Here is a 21079-nt window from a genome sequence, read left to right on the forward strand (position 1 = left end):
TTTTTTCAACAAAATTGTGTATTCATTTGTTCTCACCTACGTCATAATAACAGTAAGTGCATGTAAATTACGTATTATATAGGTAGGGTAAGTTAAAATTAAGCTTATATGTGAAAACTGGAAATGTAATGTAAAATGGGGTAAATTCTCCATAAAAATTTAAACCATAATATCAGCACTATTAGCGACTAAAAATAATAATAATAAAAAAAAGAAAAATAATGAACTTCATAAATCAATGTCTGTCAAATTAAGGTTTGAATCTTCCCCTTTTTTATTTTTAAGTTTACCTCAGCGGCCGAGTTTACCCCAATTTGCGGTATGGAAAATACAGTAGTTAATTTCACAGGAAATAGGGAAAGGATTTCACCACGCGATGAACCCTACGAGATATGCCCAACAATTTTGACTCTTCTCACAGGGAATATAGAGTTCCAATGGTTCATAAATATATTTAGGAATGAATTGAATTTACCGTCCACGTGCAAACAATTATATTATTTCAAACCATGATACGTGATCAGGGCCATGATTCAGTTGTAAGGAGCAGAAAGAATTACGTTTATTCCCAGCTTCTGAAACTTGTAGATTAACTGCGTGTGAAATTCTTCTAGGATTCTAAAGTAAAATTAATAAGAACCATATACACTTACTGTATAGCATAAAAAATATGAAATAAATTACGCAAAACCCATTTTCCGATGTGTTATCATATGTCGTGTGCACACTTTTAACTTGCCTGCCGCTAGAGGGCTACTGTAGCGCCAGCTGTCAAATGTTGGCATATTTTATACAAAGACGTTATATTTTATACGTATGAGTTGCGCGACGGTATATATGAGACTGTGGTTAAATATTACAAACTCTTTGCTAAATACAGAGAAGCGAAACAAGCATCAAGTTGGCCGTGAAAAGCGAAGCGCGCATCAAGTCGGCCGTGGAATGTGCTATAAAGTTATAATTTCTTCCACTAGATGGCAATGTTCTTTATCTATTCAAAGTTTGATTCTCTTTTTCTCATTCATTTATTTTTATGAAAATGTTTAATTCCAAATATAATAACACTCATCAAACATCTTAAATGACTGTCATATATCAAATTAAAGGAAATTAAATACTCTGTGTTCTGAATGAAAGAAAATTTTGAAAATTGAATAACCAAAAATTTTCTGAAATAAATAAAAAAAAACTGAAAAAATTACACACTACGAAGAAAAAACATTATTCACATTTCAAAATATATATTACACAACTTTCTGAGATTCCAAACATTCAACACATATTCGGAATGTTATGAATCAAAGAAAATCAGTTTAAAATAATTCATTAAGAAGTTGGATTTTGTAGCGCAATAATTAAAAATAGATCCCTATTAGAAACAACAACAACAACCAAATTTCTTGGCTTAAAAATCGATAATGTGTTAAATTGGAAAAATCATATTAAAGAAATTACCCCCAAACTAAATTCAGCTTGTTTTGCTATTAGATCTATGCAAAAGATAGTAAATATCAATACCTTAAAAACAGTATACTTTGCATACTTCCACTCGGTAATGAGTTTTGGAATAATATTCTGGGGAAATTCCACAGATAGTAACAATATATTTCTATTACAAAAAAGAGTAATTAGAATAATAGTAGGTGCCAAATCTAGGGAATCGTGTAGGACTATTTAAAAAAAAACTACAAATAATGCCCATGGCTTGTCAGTATATCTTTTCATTAATAGTCTTCCTCGTATATGTAATCGTGAAAACTTTGTAACTAATTCAACAGTTCATAGCATAAATACATGTCAAAAAAATGACTTTCATACTCCATCGGCAAGTCTATCATGCTATCAAAAAGGAGTGGGTTATATGGCAATAAAAATTTTTAATAGCCTCCCTATCGATATAAAAAATGAAACTCAAAACATAAAATTATTTAGGGCCAAATTAAAGAAGTACCTAATTTCTCACGCCTTCTATTCTGTAGGTGAATTCATGACATTCAATAACACTTCATGAAATTGATACTAAAACTATGTGTTGTACTAGTAGACTATATTGTAAATCTCGTCTGTATAAATTTCATCTAGACTGTGACTATAAATTAAGATTTTATAATAGTATTAAGTTTTTTGACTTGTTCCATATTCTAGCTGTAAGCATGTATGAATACCATGGAATGTTAATAAATACAATACAATACAATACAAAAAAAAATGTAAATTTATTTTGTAAAATAATTTTTGTGCTGCTTTCCAAGTATTTTTTTTTCCCCACAGAACTCTTAGTATTGATCCACCCATGAATGAGTAAATATTTGAAAAAGATTGTTCAATAATTGAAGATTTTTCAAACGAGTCATGAATACCTCAACCCTAGCAATTATCAAGATATTTTTTTGCGATGTGGATTACCAAGGTTGGGCAAAAATTACCCACCAAATTAAATTTAAATATATTACTTCTAATGTAACAAAAAATTGTATTACTATATAATCATTGAACAATTACATTTCTTTTTAAAGATTTACAATATATGTTCAATTAAATTTTATTGTTATATAACTTTAAAAAATGCACATCAGTTTTTCATTCCAGTGATTCTACATTATTTTTTGCGCAAAATTGTCCAGCATACACAATGTTAGTACGCCTCTCTGAATGTTTTTTTAAATAAATTACATCTACAATTTCCACATCTGACATTGTGAACAGTTTCCTTGTTGGCAGCCTGTCTAACACACACGTGACAATATTATCTTCATAGGAGGTTTTCTTGGATGCTTATGTCTTGGTTCTTTTTTTGCAGCTGCATTCCAAGTATGTGCTTCATTGATTTCACTATGGATAAATATAGTCCTCTGAGATTTTGGGATTACTCTTCTACAAACGGTTGCATCAGTTGTCCTAATTCCTAAACAGTCTGATTTTTTTTCCACTGTTACTCCCTGTGAGTGTTGCACAATATTGGCAAAGTCTCTTTGATGAGTGAGAAAGATATACTTTGACAGAACTCGTATGTTTAGTTGTAGAAGTAGCATTGCTAACAGCAACTCCATCGTCCACCATTTCGTCATCATCACTAGAACTTGATTCACTTTCACCAACCACTTCTGTATTATCTTTCTCACTGCCACTTTCGTTCTCCAAATCCACCGATAAATCAGTTTCCAATAATACTATAATCTTACTTTCACCCAATATATTAGGCCTACAATCATCCACAAAACAACTCATGTTTTTACAATGCTACATGCTTCATTGAAATAAGTAATACATGACATAAAACCACAAAATTTGAGTTCAGTGAAGCCAAGTGACTGAGGCTCGGCCTCAGTTGCCTCAGTCAATCAGCCGCCACTGTAATCAAACCTCAATACACTATCCTTGGGTATACTGGAACACAAGTGAGACATTACAAATGGATTTCATAACTTTAAAAAATAACGTTTTTTTTTTTTCCTCGTAAGATTTAACAACTTACACACTGTGCACAGTTAGCATGTCTGAACGTGAAACAAGCAGGCCAGAGTTCAAATCCTAGTTGGACAAGTTACCTGGTTGAGGTTTTTTCCGGGTTTTCTCTTAACTATTTAAGAGAAAATGCTGGGTAACATTCTGCGCTGGACCCTGGACTCATTTCATTGGCATTATCACCTTCATTTCACTCAGACGCTAGATAAACATCGCAGTTGATAGAAAGACGTGTCCACGCCTGTGGAGTAACAGCACGTCTAGCCGCAAAACCAGGTGGCCCGGGTTCGATTCCTGGTCGGGACAAGTTACCTGGTTGAGGTTTTTTCCGGGGTTTTCCCTCAACCCAATATGAGCAAATGCTGGGTAACTTTCGGTGTTGGACCCCGGACTCATTTCACCGGCATTATCACCTTCATTTCATTCAGACGCTAAATAACCTGAGCTGTTGATAAAGCGTCGTAAAATAACCTACTAAAATAAAAAAAAATAGAACGCCGTGAAATAAACGAATTAAAAACTGATTATGGAAATTGAAATGTCCTTGATCCCTAATTTGTATCCAATGTGTGTGAAATAAAAATTGGCAAAACTAGTTATTTTCAATTTATCTGTAAATATTTTTAACGAATCTTGTTAAGGACACTTTGTAGAGATTGCCAGCTTTACCTTACTTCATAAATGATTGAATTTTTCTCCAAAACTATAGTAGATGAACAAGATGAAATTTCACCTCTCATTAAACTGACCCTGCTGAGTTGATTGATACCCACAATAAGTAACTAGGATTATTTTAATTTAAGTGAAAATTTCTGAAAATTTACATTTTTCCCTCATCTTGTACAATTTTCTCAGAAACTATTTGCCAGAATTTGATAAAAAGAAATATTGTACAATAGTGGCAAAAAAAATCGGACCAACTTCGCAGCTGATACAAAAGAATCATGTGCTGTGTATTGTGTCAAACTGTGGTAATTTCAATATGGATAGTGAAGCCAGAGGTATGTACTGCTATTTAATGTAAAAATACGCAGAAAAATGTAATATTGATGCCAGATGAAAATAAAACTCTCAAAGTTTTTTCTTCAGTAAGTTTGAGGCACTGAAGGAAACAAATGATGGTAAGAATCGAACAAATGCAACAAATTTCATTGTTACAATTAATTATATAAGATGGATGTGTTTTGTGACTAGCAAAATTTGAATTTGTGACTCTGAAATCAGCTACAAGGCTAGGTCCGGTTTTTTTGCCACTACTGTACATATTGCTTATTAGTAGTTTGACATTAGCAGTGAAGGCTTTCTGACATACGGTACTGGGAGTTTTAATTATTATTCTTTAAATTTCATTAACAATATAATTTTGATGATACTAATTATTAAATAAGTAAGGTAAGGCATACTGAACAGCTGGCAATCTCTACCAAGTGTCCTTAAATTTTAATTAAGCAAAATTTCCTTTTAAAAAAGTTTAGCAGTGAAATTAAAGTAGAGTTTAGAAAGTTTTCTTAACACTATATACAGAGTGGAAGTGAAATAGCTTTGAACATTTTCAGAGCGAATAGCTCATGTTGTATGTAACGAAAAAAACTATAACATCATATTGGTGGAATGTTCATAGCTTTTTCAGAATGTTTAACAACCTCTTAATCGGTAACTATTGCGAGTAGGATCGTGATTGATGTCCAAATCGATAGGAAATCGAATAAAGAATATTTTATCTCTCTGGCTCATTTCAATAGTGTAAACGATTTTCGTGTAAATGTAATTTTTAAAATCTCTAATCTCAAGCCACTGCACGATGCAAGCAAGTGGCAACATCGAGGCAGAAAGCAGCTCACTTACCGAGACACACAGAGTTCGGTGACCTCTTACATCTTTATCACGAGTAGTGTGTGGTAGCAGCAATGTTGCCAGACTGCTGAAACTTCAAGCTTAATTTTCTAATTAACTGTGCATTTAATCACAAAATGTAATACATGTTTTCTATTCATTTAAGTGCACCCTATCATCCCTTTCAATCTGCAAGGTTATTTCACTTCCACCCTATGTAACCACAGTCACAAAGGAGAGATTTAGCAGCATTACTGTTTTTGCAATTGATCGATGCAATACCAGAATATTTTCATAATTTTTTATTGTTACTTTTTTTACTAGTAACTGAAAATTTGAAGGAAGATACGATTTGGGTCTCAGATGCCAAAGCTGCTCAGATGCATCCTGAAGTTGTCAACAGTCTTGCATTTATATGATTCCGTTCACTGAGGCTATGGAGTTGGTACACCAAATGGAGAGTAGTCTAGAGAAGCTTCCTGGAGAAATGGGCAGGGCAGCCAAGGCCAAGTTCCATAGGATTATGAACAGGAATCCTGGCTGGGAAAAAGCTAATTCAAATGTGCAGTTTCTGCAAGAAAAATGATGACCTAACATTCTAAATGTGCTAAGTGCCAAAAACAATTTTATGCTCGACCATGCCAAAATGTAGTAATTATACACCTGGTAGCAGCCCTTTAATGGACCTCATTAAAGCACACCTATTCATTAAAGTTCAAGTGTTCCACCAATCAGAAAACACTATTGTAGCAATATGAAAGTGCAAGTATCGATTATTCTCGGATATGCAATCGAAAGACAACTAGCGAAACATCACGGAGGCTGGAAATCCAATACTGTCGCAGAAGGTTATGTTCTGTTACTATAATAATTAGCGTTAATTGTAAATAATATTCAAATAAATTCAATTTGTCATCTCGTTTTTCAATGTCTAAATCAATTTCAAGGTTATATCAAGATTAATGTTTATTTTACTCTCTAGATTATATCAAGGTCAATGACATTTGTTTCCTGGAAAAAATCAATACTTTCGTGTCTGCGCACATCTCACAATTTACGAGACATTGCACAAGGTCAGTTCCACTCCCCAGTCAGATAAGAATAACATGAATACTTATGAATAATTTCAAGTTAGAAATATGGTCGAGCATAAAATGTCGTATGAAACTTGCCTATAATGGTAATTAAGACGCTCGTATGAAAATTATGACACTCGCTTGCGCTCATTTCATAAACATACTCACGCCTTAATTACTACCATTACAGGCTCGTTGCATAATGTACTATTCTGAGATATGATGAAAAACACACTGCGAAATGCATGTCAAGATATCTACAACACTGTTTTTGGCAAACGAGTCACTTACAGTTGAGCTACGACAAAGACAATTTAGTATGATATTCTCATATGGATGTCCCTACCTTAGACTGAATAAAATGAAATTTGAAAAAATAGCACTTAGCACATTTAGAATGATAGGTCTTCAAATGTATCTCACCTCCAGCAGCATGAAGTCCAATGACAACAGACACATTTACAGATGTAAACTTGGAAAAATATACTGTTGTCAACTGTAATTGAGGAAGATAGGCTTAGTGCAATGTAATACATTTTGTAAACATTAAAACTTAAAATTAACTGTTGGAGAGATTACAGAGATTTCTTTTTAATGTCTTGCTATAATATTCTATTTTAATTAAGAGTATTACGGACAATTTGACTGAAATTGAAGGGCTTGAATGAAGCAACATAATGACAAGCCACACTCATTAAATTTTACAAGAAAGTCATTTTTATGTTTTAAAAAACTCCATAATTATTAATAGACTTTTCAATGCTCAAGAGGTCATGGTTTCATAAACATTTATATGTTATGCACTGTTTCCAACAGTTGGAAGTCACTTCAATCCATCTAAATTTTTTATTATCTACTTTCTTCATTGCAGAACGTTGGCTTGTCATTATGTTGCCTGACTATCTTTAAGGAATCTTCCATTATCAAAGAAAATGTTTATTGAACGAAATGTAAAAATAATGTACATAATATAACAATAAAATACGGACTTTTTATTTCTCTGAATTTCGTGACTTGTGAATGTTACTGTCTTTCTGAAATAGAAAAGAGAAAACATAATTAACAGGCAGTATTACATTTCATCCCTATTGATACGAGCACACATATAATACATACAGTAGCGTGCAAATTAATCCGAACACAACATATTTTTACATTTTCTGTCATTGTTGGCCTCACAGCTGCTCATACTGCTTTAATTGACATCTGTAGTACGTCTAATTCCATTGTTGAAGGTCTGTTGTTATTTTTTTTATAATATGTGACATTTTGCCTGTCGTTTTGTACTTATAAGCATTTCAATTGTGTTGATGACTTAATACTGCAATCCTGTGTACATTCTGTCGTCTTCACAAATGGATACAACTCCACGAAAACGGTCTAAAATTATAACATTAGCAGAGCATTCTTCTATGACACAGAGGCAAATTGCTGCAGAATGTTTGGCTACTGTTAATTCGATCATAAAACGATACAGGGAGACTGGATCCATCACACCCCAGAAAAAAGGAAACTGTGGCCGGAAAAGGAAGACTTCACCTGCAGATGATCGTTTAATTGTCAGGAAAAGTACATTAAATCCCAGACTAACTGCTGTCGACTTAACCCGCGAGTTAATGGCTACCACTGGGGCGAATATTCACGTCACAACAGTGCGGCGAAGGCTTTTGGAAGCTGGACGAAGGGCTTGTAAGCCTATTAAGAAGCAACTGCTAACCCCTGTTATGTGCAAAAAACGCTTAATGTGGGCAAAATTACATCAACACTGGACAGTGAATGACTGGAAGAATGTACTTTTTTCCGATGAGTCTCATTTCGAGGTCCACGGCCACAGTGTTTCTTACGTACAGAAAGGATCCGAAAAAGTAACAGCAGCTCATCTCCAACAAGCACCCAAATACCCCCCCTAAAGTTATGTTTTGGGGTTGTTTTACACATGAAGGGCCTGGAGCATTAATACCTATCAAGGGAATGATGAATTCTGACAAATATATTCACCTATTGGAAACCAGAATCGTACCCCAGCTGCAAAAATCATTTCCGGATGGCAGAGGTGTGTTCCAACAAGACCTGGCACTATGCCATACGTCTCGAAAAACTACAGAATTCTTCAACAAGAAGAATATTCAGGTACTTCCCTGGCCAGGCAACTCACCCGACATCAACCCCATTGAGAACTTGTGGTCAATTTGCAAAAGAAGAATGCATAAAATGGATTGTTCTACAAAGGAGAAGATGATTTCTGCCCTCATTGGTGTATGGTTTCACGATGAAGAAATGAAGAATATTTGTGGGAAATTAGTGGAATCCATGCCAAATCGTCTCAGAGCTGTTATTAGGAACAAGGGAGGCCACATAGATTACTGAGGTATGTCTTAGATCCTTTTTTTTTATCCCGTTTGAGTGTTTTTGCATAAGTAATTACGTTGTTCGGATTAATTTGCACGCTACTGTAACTGAATACTCCTAATTAAGATATTTAATAATTTGTTTTCAACATTATGTGCTTGAAATTAAGACAGAAAGTTAATAGATAAAATGTGGCTATAAAATCATAAAACAGGTTAACAGCAAGACAGTGACTAACTACATTCAGTTTTAAAACAGATTACATTTCAGTTGACACGTAACATTTTAGATAGCTTGAAGCTCCAAAAGTAAGAATTAGTGTCTTAATCCAAAATCAAAGTATGTTGTATGGATTTATGAAAATTTTCATATTAATAATAATTTTCTTCAAATTTCCTTGCATGCAAACTTCTTATAAAATGAAAACACAAGTCCATGACAAGCCACAAATTACTTTGTTTTTAACTTACCTGTTCTGAAGACAATGTTATAGTGTGCATCTGAATCCTGGTCTCACTAAAATCAAATAATTTTCTCTGGGCGTCTAAAGAGTTGTTGCTACTACCTGCCATCTTGATATGTAGCTTGTTATAAGTCACGTCACTGTTATTTCCGGCGTGACTCCTCTTCTTTGCTTACGCCTTAGGAAGTGAAATCTCTATAACGTCTAGGTACGTATTATCATTCGCCATTTTTGTTCTTTTGTTGCCGAGCTATCAGACGAGGAATCTGCTTACTGCACTGTTACACATTATCATGTCGTAGCTTCTATGATAATAAATCAAACGCATTGTAATTTTTAGGATGCATAGATAATAATTATATAACAAAAGCATATAAAAAATTCTAAATCAAAATCTTTTTTTGGAAAGTGAGAAAAAAATTATTAACTTCGAAGTGAGCCATCCAAAATAGACATTGACATGATAAGCAACAAACTTTTTTTATTTTTCACGTTAGACGGAGAGGGGGGGATTACTGGATGAGAAATATTTAGGAAGAATGGAAATTACTTTTAAAAGTGGTTGCTACTCAAAATCTTTACTGGTTTGCGAGTTATGGCGAGTTAAAAAAATGCGTTTCTTTTTTTTTTTTGCCTGGCGAACTTTCGTATGTAGAGTGACAACTTAGTCTGTTAGAACTGCGGATTCTCATAGAAATCATCACTCTGTTTTCAAATATTTCCATTGCTTAAGGTTTTCGAGTTAATCGTGAGTTCTGAAATGCAATTAAAATCTTTCTAGTACATAAATAACATCTATGCTGTTTAAACACTAGCATGACATACTTTGAAATTGAGAAAAATGAAAAGAATGTCATAGTAGTTTTTAAATTTATCATGGGTATTACTGTCAGTATTATTATTATTATTATTATTATTATTATTATTATTATTATTATTATTATCATCGTCATCATCATCATGATTATTTCATGGAGTGAAGCTCTCTTGTTTCACTTTCCTGCCCTAGCAGAAGAGCTGATCCACTCCAAACCGATCAAGATCTGACATTGCTATCTCCGACTTTCTTTTTTAATTTTTTCGGATACATTTAACACTTTACTGAATCTTGAGTTCAGAACAAAGGTAAAAATATATTTATTAATATGGGGATTTATATGCAATAAAAATATGGAAATATGAATACATTTTATTCGGTGGCGTTAAGTACTTGTGGCCTTCTCTTCCACTCTACCAGGTCTACAATAAATACAGATAGAAAAGTTATGGTAATAGTAATAATAATAATAATAATAATAATAATAATAATAATAATAATAATAATGCCAGATAAAATCAAATAAATTAAGTGCTTGTTGCTTTCTTTTCCACCAAAAATATTACGGTATTATCATTATTATTATTATTATCATTATATTAAAACTTTTGTACTTGTATTTTTTTGTAGACCTGGTTGAGTGGAAGAGAAGGTGACAAGCACTTAATGCTGCTGAATAAATGTGTTCATATTCCCATATTTTTATTGCATATAAACCCCCATATTAATAAATATATTTTTACCTTTCTTCTGAGCCCAAGACTCAGTAAAGTGTTAAACATATCCGAAAAAGTGAAAAAAGAAAGTCGGGTATAGCAATGTCAAATCTTAAATCGTTTGGAGTGGATTAGCTCTTATGTTATAGCAGTAGTAGTAATTTAATGACACTTTCAACTACAGATGTTATTAACGTCAATATTCAGTTTAACTGGGCGAAAAGTGGACGACAAATTTTGCCTGAATCTTTCTTTCAGGAACAGTGTTCTTTCCATCCCAGAGAAAGCTGTGTTCATGGTTGTATTAAATAATAATCCGTGGCGCTACAGCCTGTGAAGGGCCTAGACTGACCAGCCGGCTGCTGGCTTCACGCCCACATGCCGAAGCAGAGGTGGACGATCATCCAACCAGAATGGAGGTATCGTGTGGTTAGCACGATGATCCCCCCAGCCATTATAGCTGGTATTCGCAACCGGATTTCACTACCTATCGTAGCTCCCCAAGTGCATCACGATGCTGGGTGGGCACCGGTCCCATACACTGGCCGAAATTTCATGAGAAAATTTCTTCCCCCATGAGGACTCGAACCAGCGCACATTCCGTAACGCGAGTCCTAGGCGGGATGCCTTAGACCGCGACGCCACGGCACGGGATGTTCATGGTTGTATTACCCTTTAAAATCCATTGCTCTCAGCTAGATTTGAACCTGCGAACTTCGGATTCAATGGCTAACAGTGGTAGTCAATCTATGGTACGTGTACCCCTGGGGGTATGTGGTGTTGTATCACATGGTGGGGAGAGGGAGGTGGAGAGTGTTGGTGAAATGATAGAGGGAAACAGGAGTACTTCACGACTTGGCTGGGGATCGAACCCGGGCTGCCTGGATGGAAGCGCTAGCACTGTAGCCACAGACAGAACTAGTTGCAGTAGCAGTTGACAAGTTAACTTGAAGTTTAAAAGCATGCTTGTAGAAGATTGTCATTTAGGGAGCATGCACACAAACAGGACATTGATATATATATATATATATATATATATATATATATATATATATATATATATATGATTCACTATACAAATTATGTGAATAGACTATAAAACATTTTCCTTGATTAATCATACCATATGAAAAGCGTTGGTTGTTGTTTGGTTTTAGAATCATCATACACTGTGTTCGGAAAAGAAATAATGGTAATATCTCTGAAACAATTGCATTTATTGTTTCAATGTTAACACAGTTATAAAGAGAAATTTAGTAAGTTTTGTCAGATGCACTGGCAGCATGCCACATGCAAGCACATAACCTTGTATAGCTGCATCGACATGGTTCAATTTTCAATGCATGTATGCATTCAATTTGGGGAGAATATTGTAAGAATCAAGTTGAAGATCTAGTTTCTTACTGTTTAGTTATTTATTATCAAAACATTAAGTCTTATAATGAGGGCATAATTACCGCTTAAGATGCATGCAGATTTCGTATCTACATGGTGCGCCGTGTTGAACGTCGTCTTCACCACGTATATATATATTAATCACTTAATATTAAATATCAATCCAATAGTCCACACCTGTGGAGTAACGGTTAGCGTGTCTGGCCGCGAAACCAGGTGGCCCGGGTTCGATTCCCGGTCGGGGCAAGTTACCTGGTTGAGGTTTTTTCCGGGGTTTTGTCTCAACCCAATATGAGCAAATGCTTGGTAACTTTCGGTGCTAGACTCTGGACTCATTTCACCAGCATTATCACCTTCATCTCATTCAGATGCTAAATAACCTAAGATGTTGATAAAGCGTCGTAAAATAACCTACTAAAATAAAAATAAAATCAATCCAATACTTAAGTCTACTTGATTCTCAAAATAATTGTGTTGAACACTCCATAGGCACTCATATTTGCTATAATCTTCAATAAAGCTTATTGTACTTACTGCCATTTTCAGCTTAAAAGGTCCACCATCACCGAACAAAAGAATTTTGAGTTTATTCGCGGCCTCCTAGAACAATCAGCTGCTTGCCACATGTTGCTGTTGAACGAAATAACGCACAAGATACCCACTGGCAATGGGCAGCTTTCAATTGCTGCATGCGCTCTCATTTTTAGTGGAAAAGGCATGCACAATTCAATGCATTTCGTTCACTCTTGCGTAGAAGTTGAAAGAAAAGTTGAACCATGTACAAATGTCAAAAAAAAGTGGCCGCACTCGTGAACAGCAAATATTTTCTAAGTCCACTTTGGATAACGGTGATGTTACAGCATGAGCTTATAGAACCAGTTCCAGAACTAAGATGTTTAACCAGGAGTCATTCACAACTGCGTCTCGTAGAGCATCAAGACGTCCTGATGATTTGTGGAAGCTCATCCAGGATGCCTGGGATACAATGACTGAGAATTGAAAAGATTAATCAATTCCATGCCCACTCAACTACAAGATGTGATTGAGATGAGAGGAAGCCGGACAAAATACTGAATCATGGCTTTTTGTTTTGTTTTTTGAACATTTAATTGTTTATGAATTTTCTAAGGCAAATGCCAGTAAGTTTGTTTTATTTATGCCATGAAAGATATTTTCTTTCTTTCTTTCTTTCTTTCCATTTGCAGCCATAGTGTCATAAAATATAATGATAAAGTCATGGCATAATACATTCATGAACCTGATGTTAATTATTAAAACAGTCATAAAAGAGACAGGAGCAATTATAATTTCTCTTGTTCTTAAAAAAAAAAAAAAAAAAAAAAAAAAAACATAAAAGGCAGTAGGTTGTCCTTGAATGCACGACCTCACGAATACCAGCCCAAAATGCTACCATTACACTACAACAGTAATATGTAGAACACTTTAGTTATAACTGTAGATTTCAGGAAACGTGGTCCAACAACAGGTAACATCGCCTGTCTCCAAATTGTAGCAGAGATACCCAGAACTTAGTTTCTAGAGAGCAGCCACTTTTTCTTTTGACAGCTGTACATGCACCTCATGAGAAGAAAACTAAAATGCTTCCCCTGTGCAGCATTTGTTGTCAGTCTTGCTCTGAGAGTCGCTGTGAGCACAAATGAATCTTCATCAATGTTCAGCCACTGGAGAAAGCACAGTGGATTTTGTGGTTGGCTGAAATGAAGTCAGTCAAGCACATGAGCATGTGCAACATTGTTTTCAGACAGAAAGAGGCCGAAATTTCGTCCACACACAACAGCATCCTGCACTGGGACCAGAAAGTTTCAGATACAGGCAGTGTTGAATCACAATTGGGAAAAGTGAGGAAACCATGCACCACCTACTGTCTGTCTGAGTGGTTATGTTGCAGGGTCATGGAAACAGGGGAAATCACGTGATAGTTACTTAACGTGGTCCTTTTATTCAAGTATCTTAAAGAGATGTATAATATTATGTAGAAGTCCAATTCCGAACGGAAATTTTATTTTAGTAGGTTATTTTACGACTCTTTATCAACATCTTAGGTTATTTAGCATCTGAATGAGATGAAGGTGATAATGCCGGTGAAATGAGTCAGGGATCCAGCACCGAAAGTTACCCAGCATTTGCTCATATTGGGTTGAGGGAAAACTCCAGAAAAAACCTCAACCAGGTAACTTGCCCCGACCGGGAATCGAACCCAGGCCACCTGGTTTCGCGGCCAGACTTGCTAACCGTTACTCCACAGGTGTGGACTCGAACAGGAAATGTTTTCAGGAAATAGCTTAAGACAGTCCAGCCACAAGCCTTTAGAGGGGGCCAGCAGGAACAAGTGGAGGAAACTGAGATGCGACATAACCATTCGGACGAACAGTAGAATGATGTGGACTGGGTGCAGGCTTCTTTTACAAACTCGAGGAAATCCATTTGTGTAGTGTCAAAACAGCTAAATATGCACGACATCGTGCACAAATGCTGGCATCTACACTGTTACAAACTGCAACAGCTTCACGTCACAGTGCCAGAAGATTGCCCCCAATGGAGAAAGTTTCCAGATATGATGCTGGAATATACCAACCAGGACTACGGGTACCTGCCTGTGATAGCCTTTTCTGATAAGGCCACATTTCATGTCTGGCATAAAGTGAACAAACATAACTGCAGGGTTAGAGGGATCAAACACAAAGTACCAGCTTGAAAGTTCTAAGGTTAATGTGAGATGCTGCCTGATGATGTCAATGGACCATTCTTTTTCAGCGAGCCCACAGTTATCAGTAACACATATCCAGATATGCCACAAAATTATGCCATTCCACAACTACCACCGAGAACCACAAAGGAGCCCCTTCACACTATGCCAACGATGTGTGCTCATTTCTTGATGAAACATTTATTGGCCATTGGATTGAGAGAGGTGGACATACAGTATACTGTGGCTGCCACGATCACTGGACATAACCCACTAAATTTTTTTCTGTGAGGTTTTGTGAAGAATAATGCGTTTCACACTTCTGTGGCCAATATTGCAAATTTACTTGACAGAATCAACGAAAAGATAGAACTAGACACACAGGAGATACTTTCACCCAAGTGATAGGAGACTGAATATAATCTTGATGTAGTCTGCACCAGAAATTATGCTCACATAGAGGTTTACTAGAACTTATTGAATTTTTCTTTATAACTGTGTAAACATCAAGACAATAAATATAACTGTTTCAGAGATATTATCATTTCTTTTTCATCAGTTCTTCCACAGACATGTAGTGTGTACTACTCAGTGTCAGTGGAAGAACAAAATGATTATGAAATGGCGAGCAGGAAAGATTCTTGGTAAAGCAACCATGACCTCTTTTATAGTAATATCCCAATATCTGACAGTCTCTCTGACTGAGAAAAATAGAAATGCCTCATTCTGGATCTTACAATATTAGAATGTTAATCTGTGAATAACCTATTTTTTGTTAACCTGAGGGAACAATGTGAAGAAAAACTATCGTCCTGAGCGGATACATTTTTATGTATAAGAAATGCACTTCTTTTCAACAAAATTTTATTGGCTAATACAGGGATTTAGGAACTAGATAAAATATTAAAACATTGAAGTCACTCTATATTTTATAAAATCTGGAACAATGAAAATCAAACGAAATATGAATGGTATGAAGTGCAGACAATAATGATTATTAAATACAAAACTTGGGAAGCCTCAAAGAAGGATACTTTAAGAACAGAATAGTTTTATTTATAACCAAGAACTTGGTTTAAATTAAATAATTTTCAAATTCAATGGCACTCTTACCACTGAAAATATCACATTAAACTAGCATTGGTCATGCCTGATGTCAACTGTATTCACACAATCAGCCCTAAAAGTTATCTTACATGTCACAGGCATATTGTCACACACTTCATCTTACAAATGGTAATCTCTCAAAACACAGATCACTCTCGACTTTCTCCTGGCATTCAAAGCAGCATCATCGGAGCTGCACAAAGACAGTTTCTTGTCGATGTAGGCCTAAATCTTTCACAGTGATTGTTCCATCCATATCAGAGAGAACACGCCTCGGGAAGTGTAATACCATCTCATACTCCTTCTGAGGGTAGCCCTTAGAGGCCACGTATTTCGTGAGGGCCTGAAAAGTATAAAAGTTCTTCATAGTCAACACAGAAAGTAACTTATGTTTGAATAATGTATGCATGAATTTGCTAAGTACAAAAGGAAACAGTGAGTGTAATATACTCCCAATTATCCGAGCAATGGATATGAATAATCCAGAAACACGGATAATCCAAAAAATCTGCCTTTCTTGTAAATATTTGCAAGGAACATCAGAGCATATATTTAGCTTTATTCACTATTATTTAACACAAATTGAATCTTTTATGAATAACATGAATTATACATGCCATAAATTGAAAATATAAACTAATTCCCATGCTTGCTTACTGAATTTAATTTTTGAACTTAAACTGTACACAGCCTAATGCATTTCTGCTTCTGACTATTTCATTTGTTTCCTTACTCCTATCTGTATTTTGTGCGCAGCAGTAACGTCACTATTCAAAACTCTCTTATTTCATAAATTCAACAAAGTTTCGACACACTGTAAAGCCACAAAATGAAAAATGTTTTTTTTCCCCCCTTTTCTCTACCTTCCTCGTCGTTTTCACTACCTCCGTCTTCTTCACTACCCCTCCCAATCGCAGCATCTTACAATCTCTGATCAGTCAGCCACTGGAAGCCTGGTTCACACTCATTCATCACTACGAAACCAATGACTGAAGTTTTCTTGATCAACTTTTTCGAAACCCTCAATTTCTTTCACTAATGTCAGAACTTCACGAGTGTTGTCTTCAACATCTACATGATTTCCACTGTCTTCGAGGTTGGAAAGAATCTTATTCCACGATTATTGTACAGTCGATGCTTTAACTTTGGACCACACTTCCGTCATGCATCCAGCAATGAAAACTGTTTACACAATGCGGACAGATCAACAGCTTCGTCAATGAGCTTCATTAGCAGTTGAGATCTGTAGTGCTGCTTCAGAGACGTGATCACTCCTTGTTCCATGGGCTGCATAAATGCAGTGACATTTGGAGGCAGAAATTTGGCAACAATGAGGCCATTGCCAGAATATAACGAACTCTTGTTTGGATGCGAGGGTGCATTATATAAGAGTAATACTGCTTCCAATGACAATCCCTTTTCTTGCAGAAATGTTAGTACCTCTGAAACGAAATGCTCCTGAAACCAATAAAAAAAATATCTCTCGACAGTTCAGGCCCATTTCTGGTTGTAGTAACATACAGGGAAGTTTTTATCTTCCATATCCTTGACTTTTCCAATTAGAAGCAACTTCAGTTTACGTTCCCCTGAAGCATTTCCACACCACATAAGTATATAATTGTTACTTTTTTCTTTGAAGACGTGTCCAGGAGCATATTTTTCTTTTTTTGAAACAAGTGTCTTGCTTCACAGGTACTTCCAATATAAATCCGACTCACCAGCATTATGATCAGGAACTAGATTTTGTTCCTGCAAGTGTCCTTGAAAGGTAATGTACAATGAGTCAGATGCTGGTACATTTGCACTAAGATATTCTCCCTCTATAGACAGCAGGCAGATACCATAACGCTGTTTAAACCTAGTCAAGCACCCAGAGGAATCACTGAATTCACCTTCTAATCTCAGTGTTCGTTGAAATAATTTTGCTTTCTCCACAAACACTGCATCAGAGATTGGTATTCCTTAAACTCTCTTCTGGTTGTACCACGCAGAACAGAATCTAGATATTTGTATTAAGATATTTTCATACATTTTTCGTTTTCAGAGTCCAGCTTCGTTCTCACAGTCATCTGGGAATGATAACAGTTTTATTTACTGTTTTCTGTGAGCTGGATTGTTTAAACATTTATGCCATAATCATTTGCTAATTTATTTACAGTCTCTTCTTCTTTAAGCTGTTCAATAATTTTAAATTTCTGTTTCACATTTAAAACAACTCTTTTACATCTTACCACTCACATATTGAAACATTGAAAAACAGTATGCGCACACGTAAAAACAAGAGTGAAAAATTTCCAAGAATCTGCTAGCCAACCACACTACACTGTATGAAGTGTGAATTATAAACTTACCCCCTCCCTTCATCATGGAACGTTTAGTACTGGTATGTAGGGTACAGAACAGAGCTTCGTTCACAACCCAGCATATTCATTTCCAGTATTAGGAAGTACGGCTATTTTTTTTTAATATTACTAAAATTCATTATTGAGCCAAAATCATGAACAGTTAATCTACAAAATGAATAATTCACGCACAGATAATCAGGAGTTTAATGCATTTAAACTAATTTTTCTAAGCATTCGTATATAATGTTGTTATATAAATTACAGAAAAAATGAATGAGTGTGTAGCGTTTATGAACAATAGAAATGAAACATCTTAAGGGGGTACATCCAACTTCTGTTTTGAGTTTAATAAACTTTCTGGTTTCTGAGAAAAAACATATTTAATTTTTTTCTTATTTATAATGCACAAAGATGAATGTACCCACTTAAGTTGTATTTACAGCAACTACATATTTACGTAATCTTTTAATTGTTTATGCAGTGGGAGCCAATAAATTAGAGTTAAATTTAACACTGAACTTTTACATTCAATACTCTTCTGGATTCAGAAATTACACAACTGGATTATGGTAGCTAAAATTAAATTATTTGTTATAAAAAGTAATTCCTTAGGGTACACTTTTTGACACCATGTAAGTTATATAAGAATCTAAAATTTTACACAACAATGGACACAGTTGAAATCTTAAATCATACTTAAGCAACAAGCATTTATTTGACCTTACAAAGAATAATCAAATTTGCAGCACAGTCGCATTATTATTATTATTATTATTATTATTATTATTATTATTATTATTATTATTATCATCATCATTATTATTATTATTATTATCATTATTATTATTGTTTTTACTTGGTTATTTAATGATGCTGTATCAACTACGAGGTTATTTAGCATCGATGGAATTAGTGATATCGAGATGATATTTGGCGAGATTAGTCCGAGGATTTGCCATAGATTACCTGACATTTGCCTTATAGTTGGGTAAAACCTCGGAAAAAACCCAACCAGGTAATCAGCCCAAGCGGGAATCAAACCTGCACCAGAGCAAAACTCTGGATTGGCAGGCAAGCGCATTAACTGACTGAGCTACACCGTTATTATTATTATTATTATTATTATTATTATTATTATTATTATTAAGTACAGAAAATATTTTCTTTCCAGAATATGGAAAATATTTTCATTACCTTAATTTGAGCTGATACTGGGACAACAAGCTGCTCTCTAGTTTCATCCGGGTAGCGAATCAAGAAACTCATTTCCACATCTGAAAGTAAAAATTTAATAAAACCTATCAGAATGATTCACAAGATGAAGTTTGTTTTGTAAAATACTGTGTTATTTCACTTACCTCTTAATAGATATGAAAATGGACCAAGGTTCAAATGAAAATATGCAAGTAATGTTCCAGAACATATATGGGCATTAGTTTCGGTGCAATTTTTTTCAGATGCACTGAGAGCCAAAGAACTAGAAAATTGGTTTTTCACATCATTAGATCCATATTCAAATCCCAGTGGGGATAAATGAATATTTTAGTGGACAAGGACAATGTTATGGTGAATTTTCTCATGGCAATGCCATTTTCCGTTAACCAATTCATTGTTTTTTTTTTCATCATCATTATTTCCCCTTACTAATCATCACCATCATCATCATCATCATCATCCACTGGTGTAAAGTACATCCACCTCCACATGATGCACTGTGGGCAACATCTAATTAATTTACTGTTCTGACATGTGACTGAAAGTAGGGGATGCACGATCAGTGATGTTCATATCGACCTAAAATATAATGACTTCCTCAAATAGAAAGATTGTTCAGAATTGTTAAGATGAACCATTAGGAATTTTTAACTGTAATATTAAAAAAAGAAAAAAGATGAATTTGAATCCTGGTTCTCTTAAATACTATTATCTGGCCAATCTGACTTGTTGAGGCTCACCATCTCCTTGTCCAAGGTATGATTTCCAAGCTTCTTCACCTTCATCAGAAGAACTTGGTGACTCAACACCCGCATGTGAAGCTGCATTTGAAGATGATGAATCTGCATGCTCAGAAACTGTTTTTTTGGATCCCACAGCATCACGCCCATTAGAAACCAGAGATGCTTGAATAGCAGCTGCAATTTGTACATCTTCTTTGGCATCCACTAAAGAGTTCTGAAATGAATAAACATTTATATCATTTCTGGTAAAAAAAAAGTACTTCGTACACAAAGTAACAAGACACTACCAAATTTGAAGAGTAGATGATTAGTTAGTTTTTAATGCGTGACTAGATTTTCCACATTAGCCAGTTTCCTCAACCGATAAATGTGAAATATTACATTTCTGAAAAAGGTAACTCATATAAGGTAAAATGAATTATTCCAGATATGATACCGGTAGTAATGATGGCCAGCAAATGTGAATTTTATATTGACGAAAAGTTCCCTGCATGACAGTGCCACATGCCTATAGCTAGGGCTGGGCAGTATTTGAAATATGGTACATTTGTATTTTGTAATTTGAAAAAATTTTCGAAAATATTTCGCATGTGATATTTAAATACGTAAAATTAATAGAAGAACTTTTTTCATATATAAAATAATAATTTAGTTTTACCACGCACGATTTAAAGTTTATCATTCTGGCTACAAAAGGAGTTAGATACAGAATACAGTATATATATATATATATATATATATATATATATATATATATATATATATATATATCTGTGTGTGTGTGTGTGTGTGTGTGTGTGTAAAATCCAGATGTTTGAGATGGATAGGGCATGTAGCACGTATGGTGG

General features: G+C 34.9%; 1 protein-coding gene across 5 annotated transcripts in view; it reads right to left on the reverse strand.

Moving 5' to 3' along the window:
- Positions 1–15668: 15668 nt before the first annotated feature.
- Positions 15669–21079, reverse strand: part of LOC138707758 (UBX domain-containing protein 7-like) — an 83533-nt gene continuing 78122 nt past the window's right edge. For 4 of the 5 annotated variants that reach the window (XM_069837627.1, XM_069837628.1, XM_069837624.1 and 1 more), the window contains 3 exons: positions 20229–20445; positions 19468–19547; positions 15669–16271 (listed from right to left, as the gene is read on the reverse strand). In XM_069837627.1, the coding sequence (XP_069693728.1) occupies positions 16113–16271; positions 19468–19547; positions 20229–20445 (456 nt within the window). In that variant the 3' untranslated portion in view covers positions 15669–16112. The remainder of the gene's footprint in view (positions 16272–19467; positions 19548–20228; positions 20446–21079) is intronic. The other variant, XM_069837625.1, reaches the window with a different exon arrangement.

This window comes from Periplaneta americana, chromosome 10, assembly GCF_040183065.1.
Source record: "Periplaneta americana isolate PAMFEO1 chromosome 10, P.americana_PAMFEO1_priV1, whole genome shotgun sequence".
NCBI lineage: Eukaryota > Metazoa > Arthropoda > Insecta > Blattodea > Blattidae > Periplaneta > Periplaneta americana.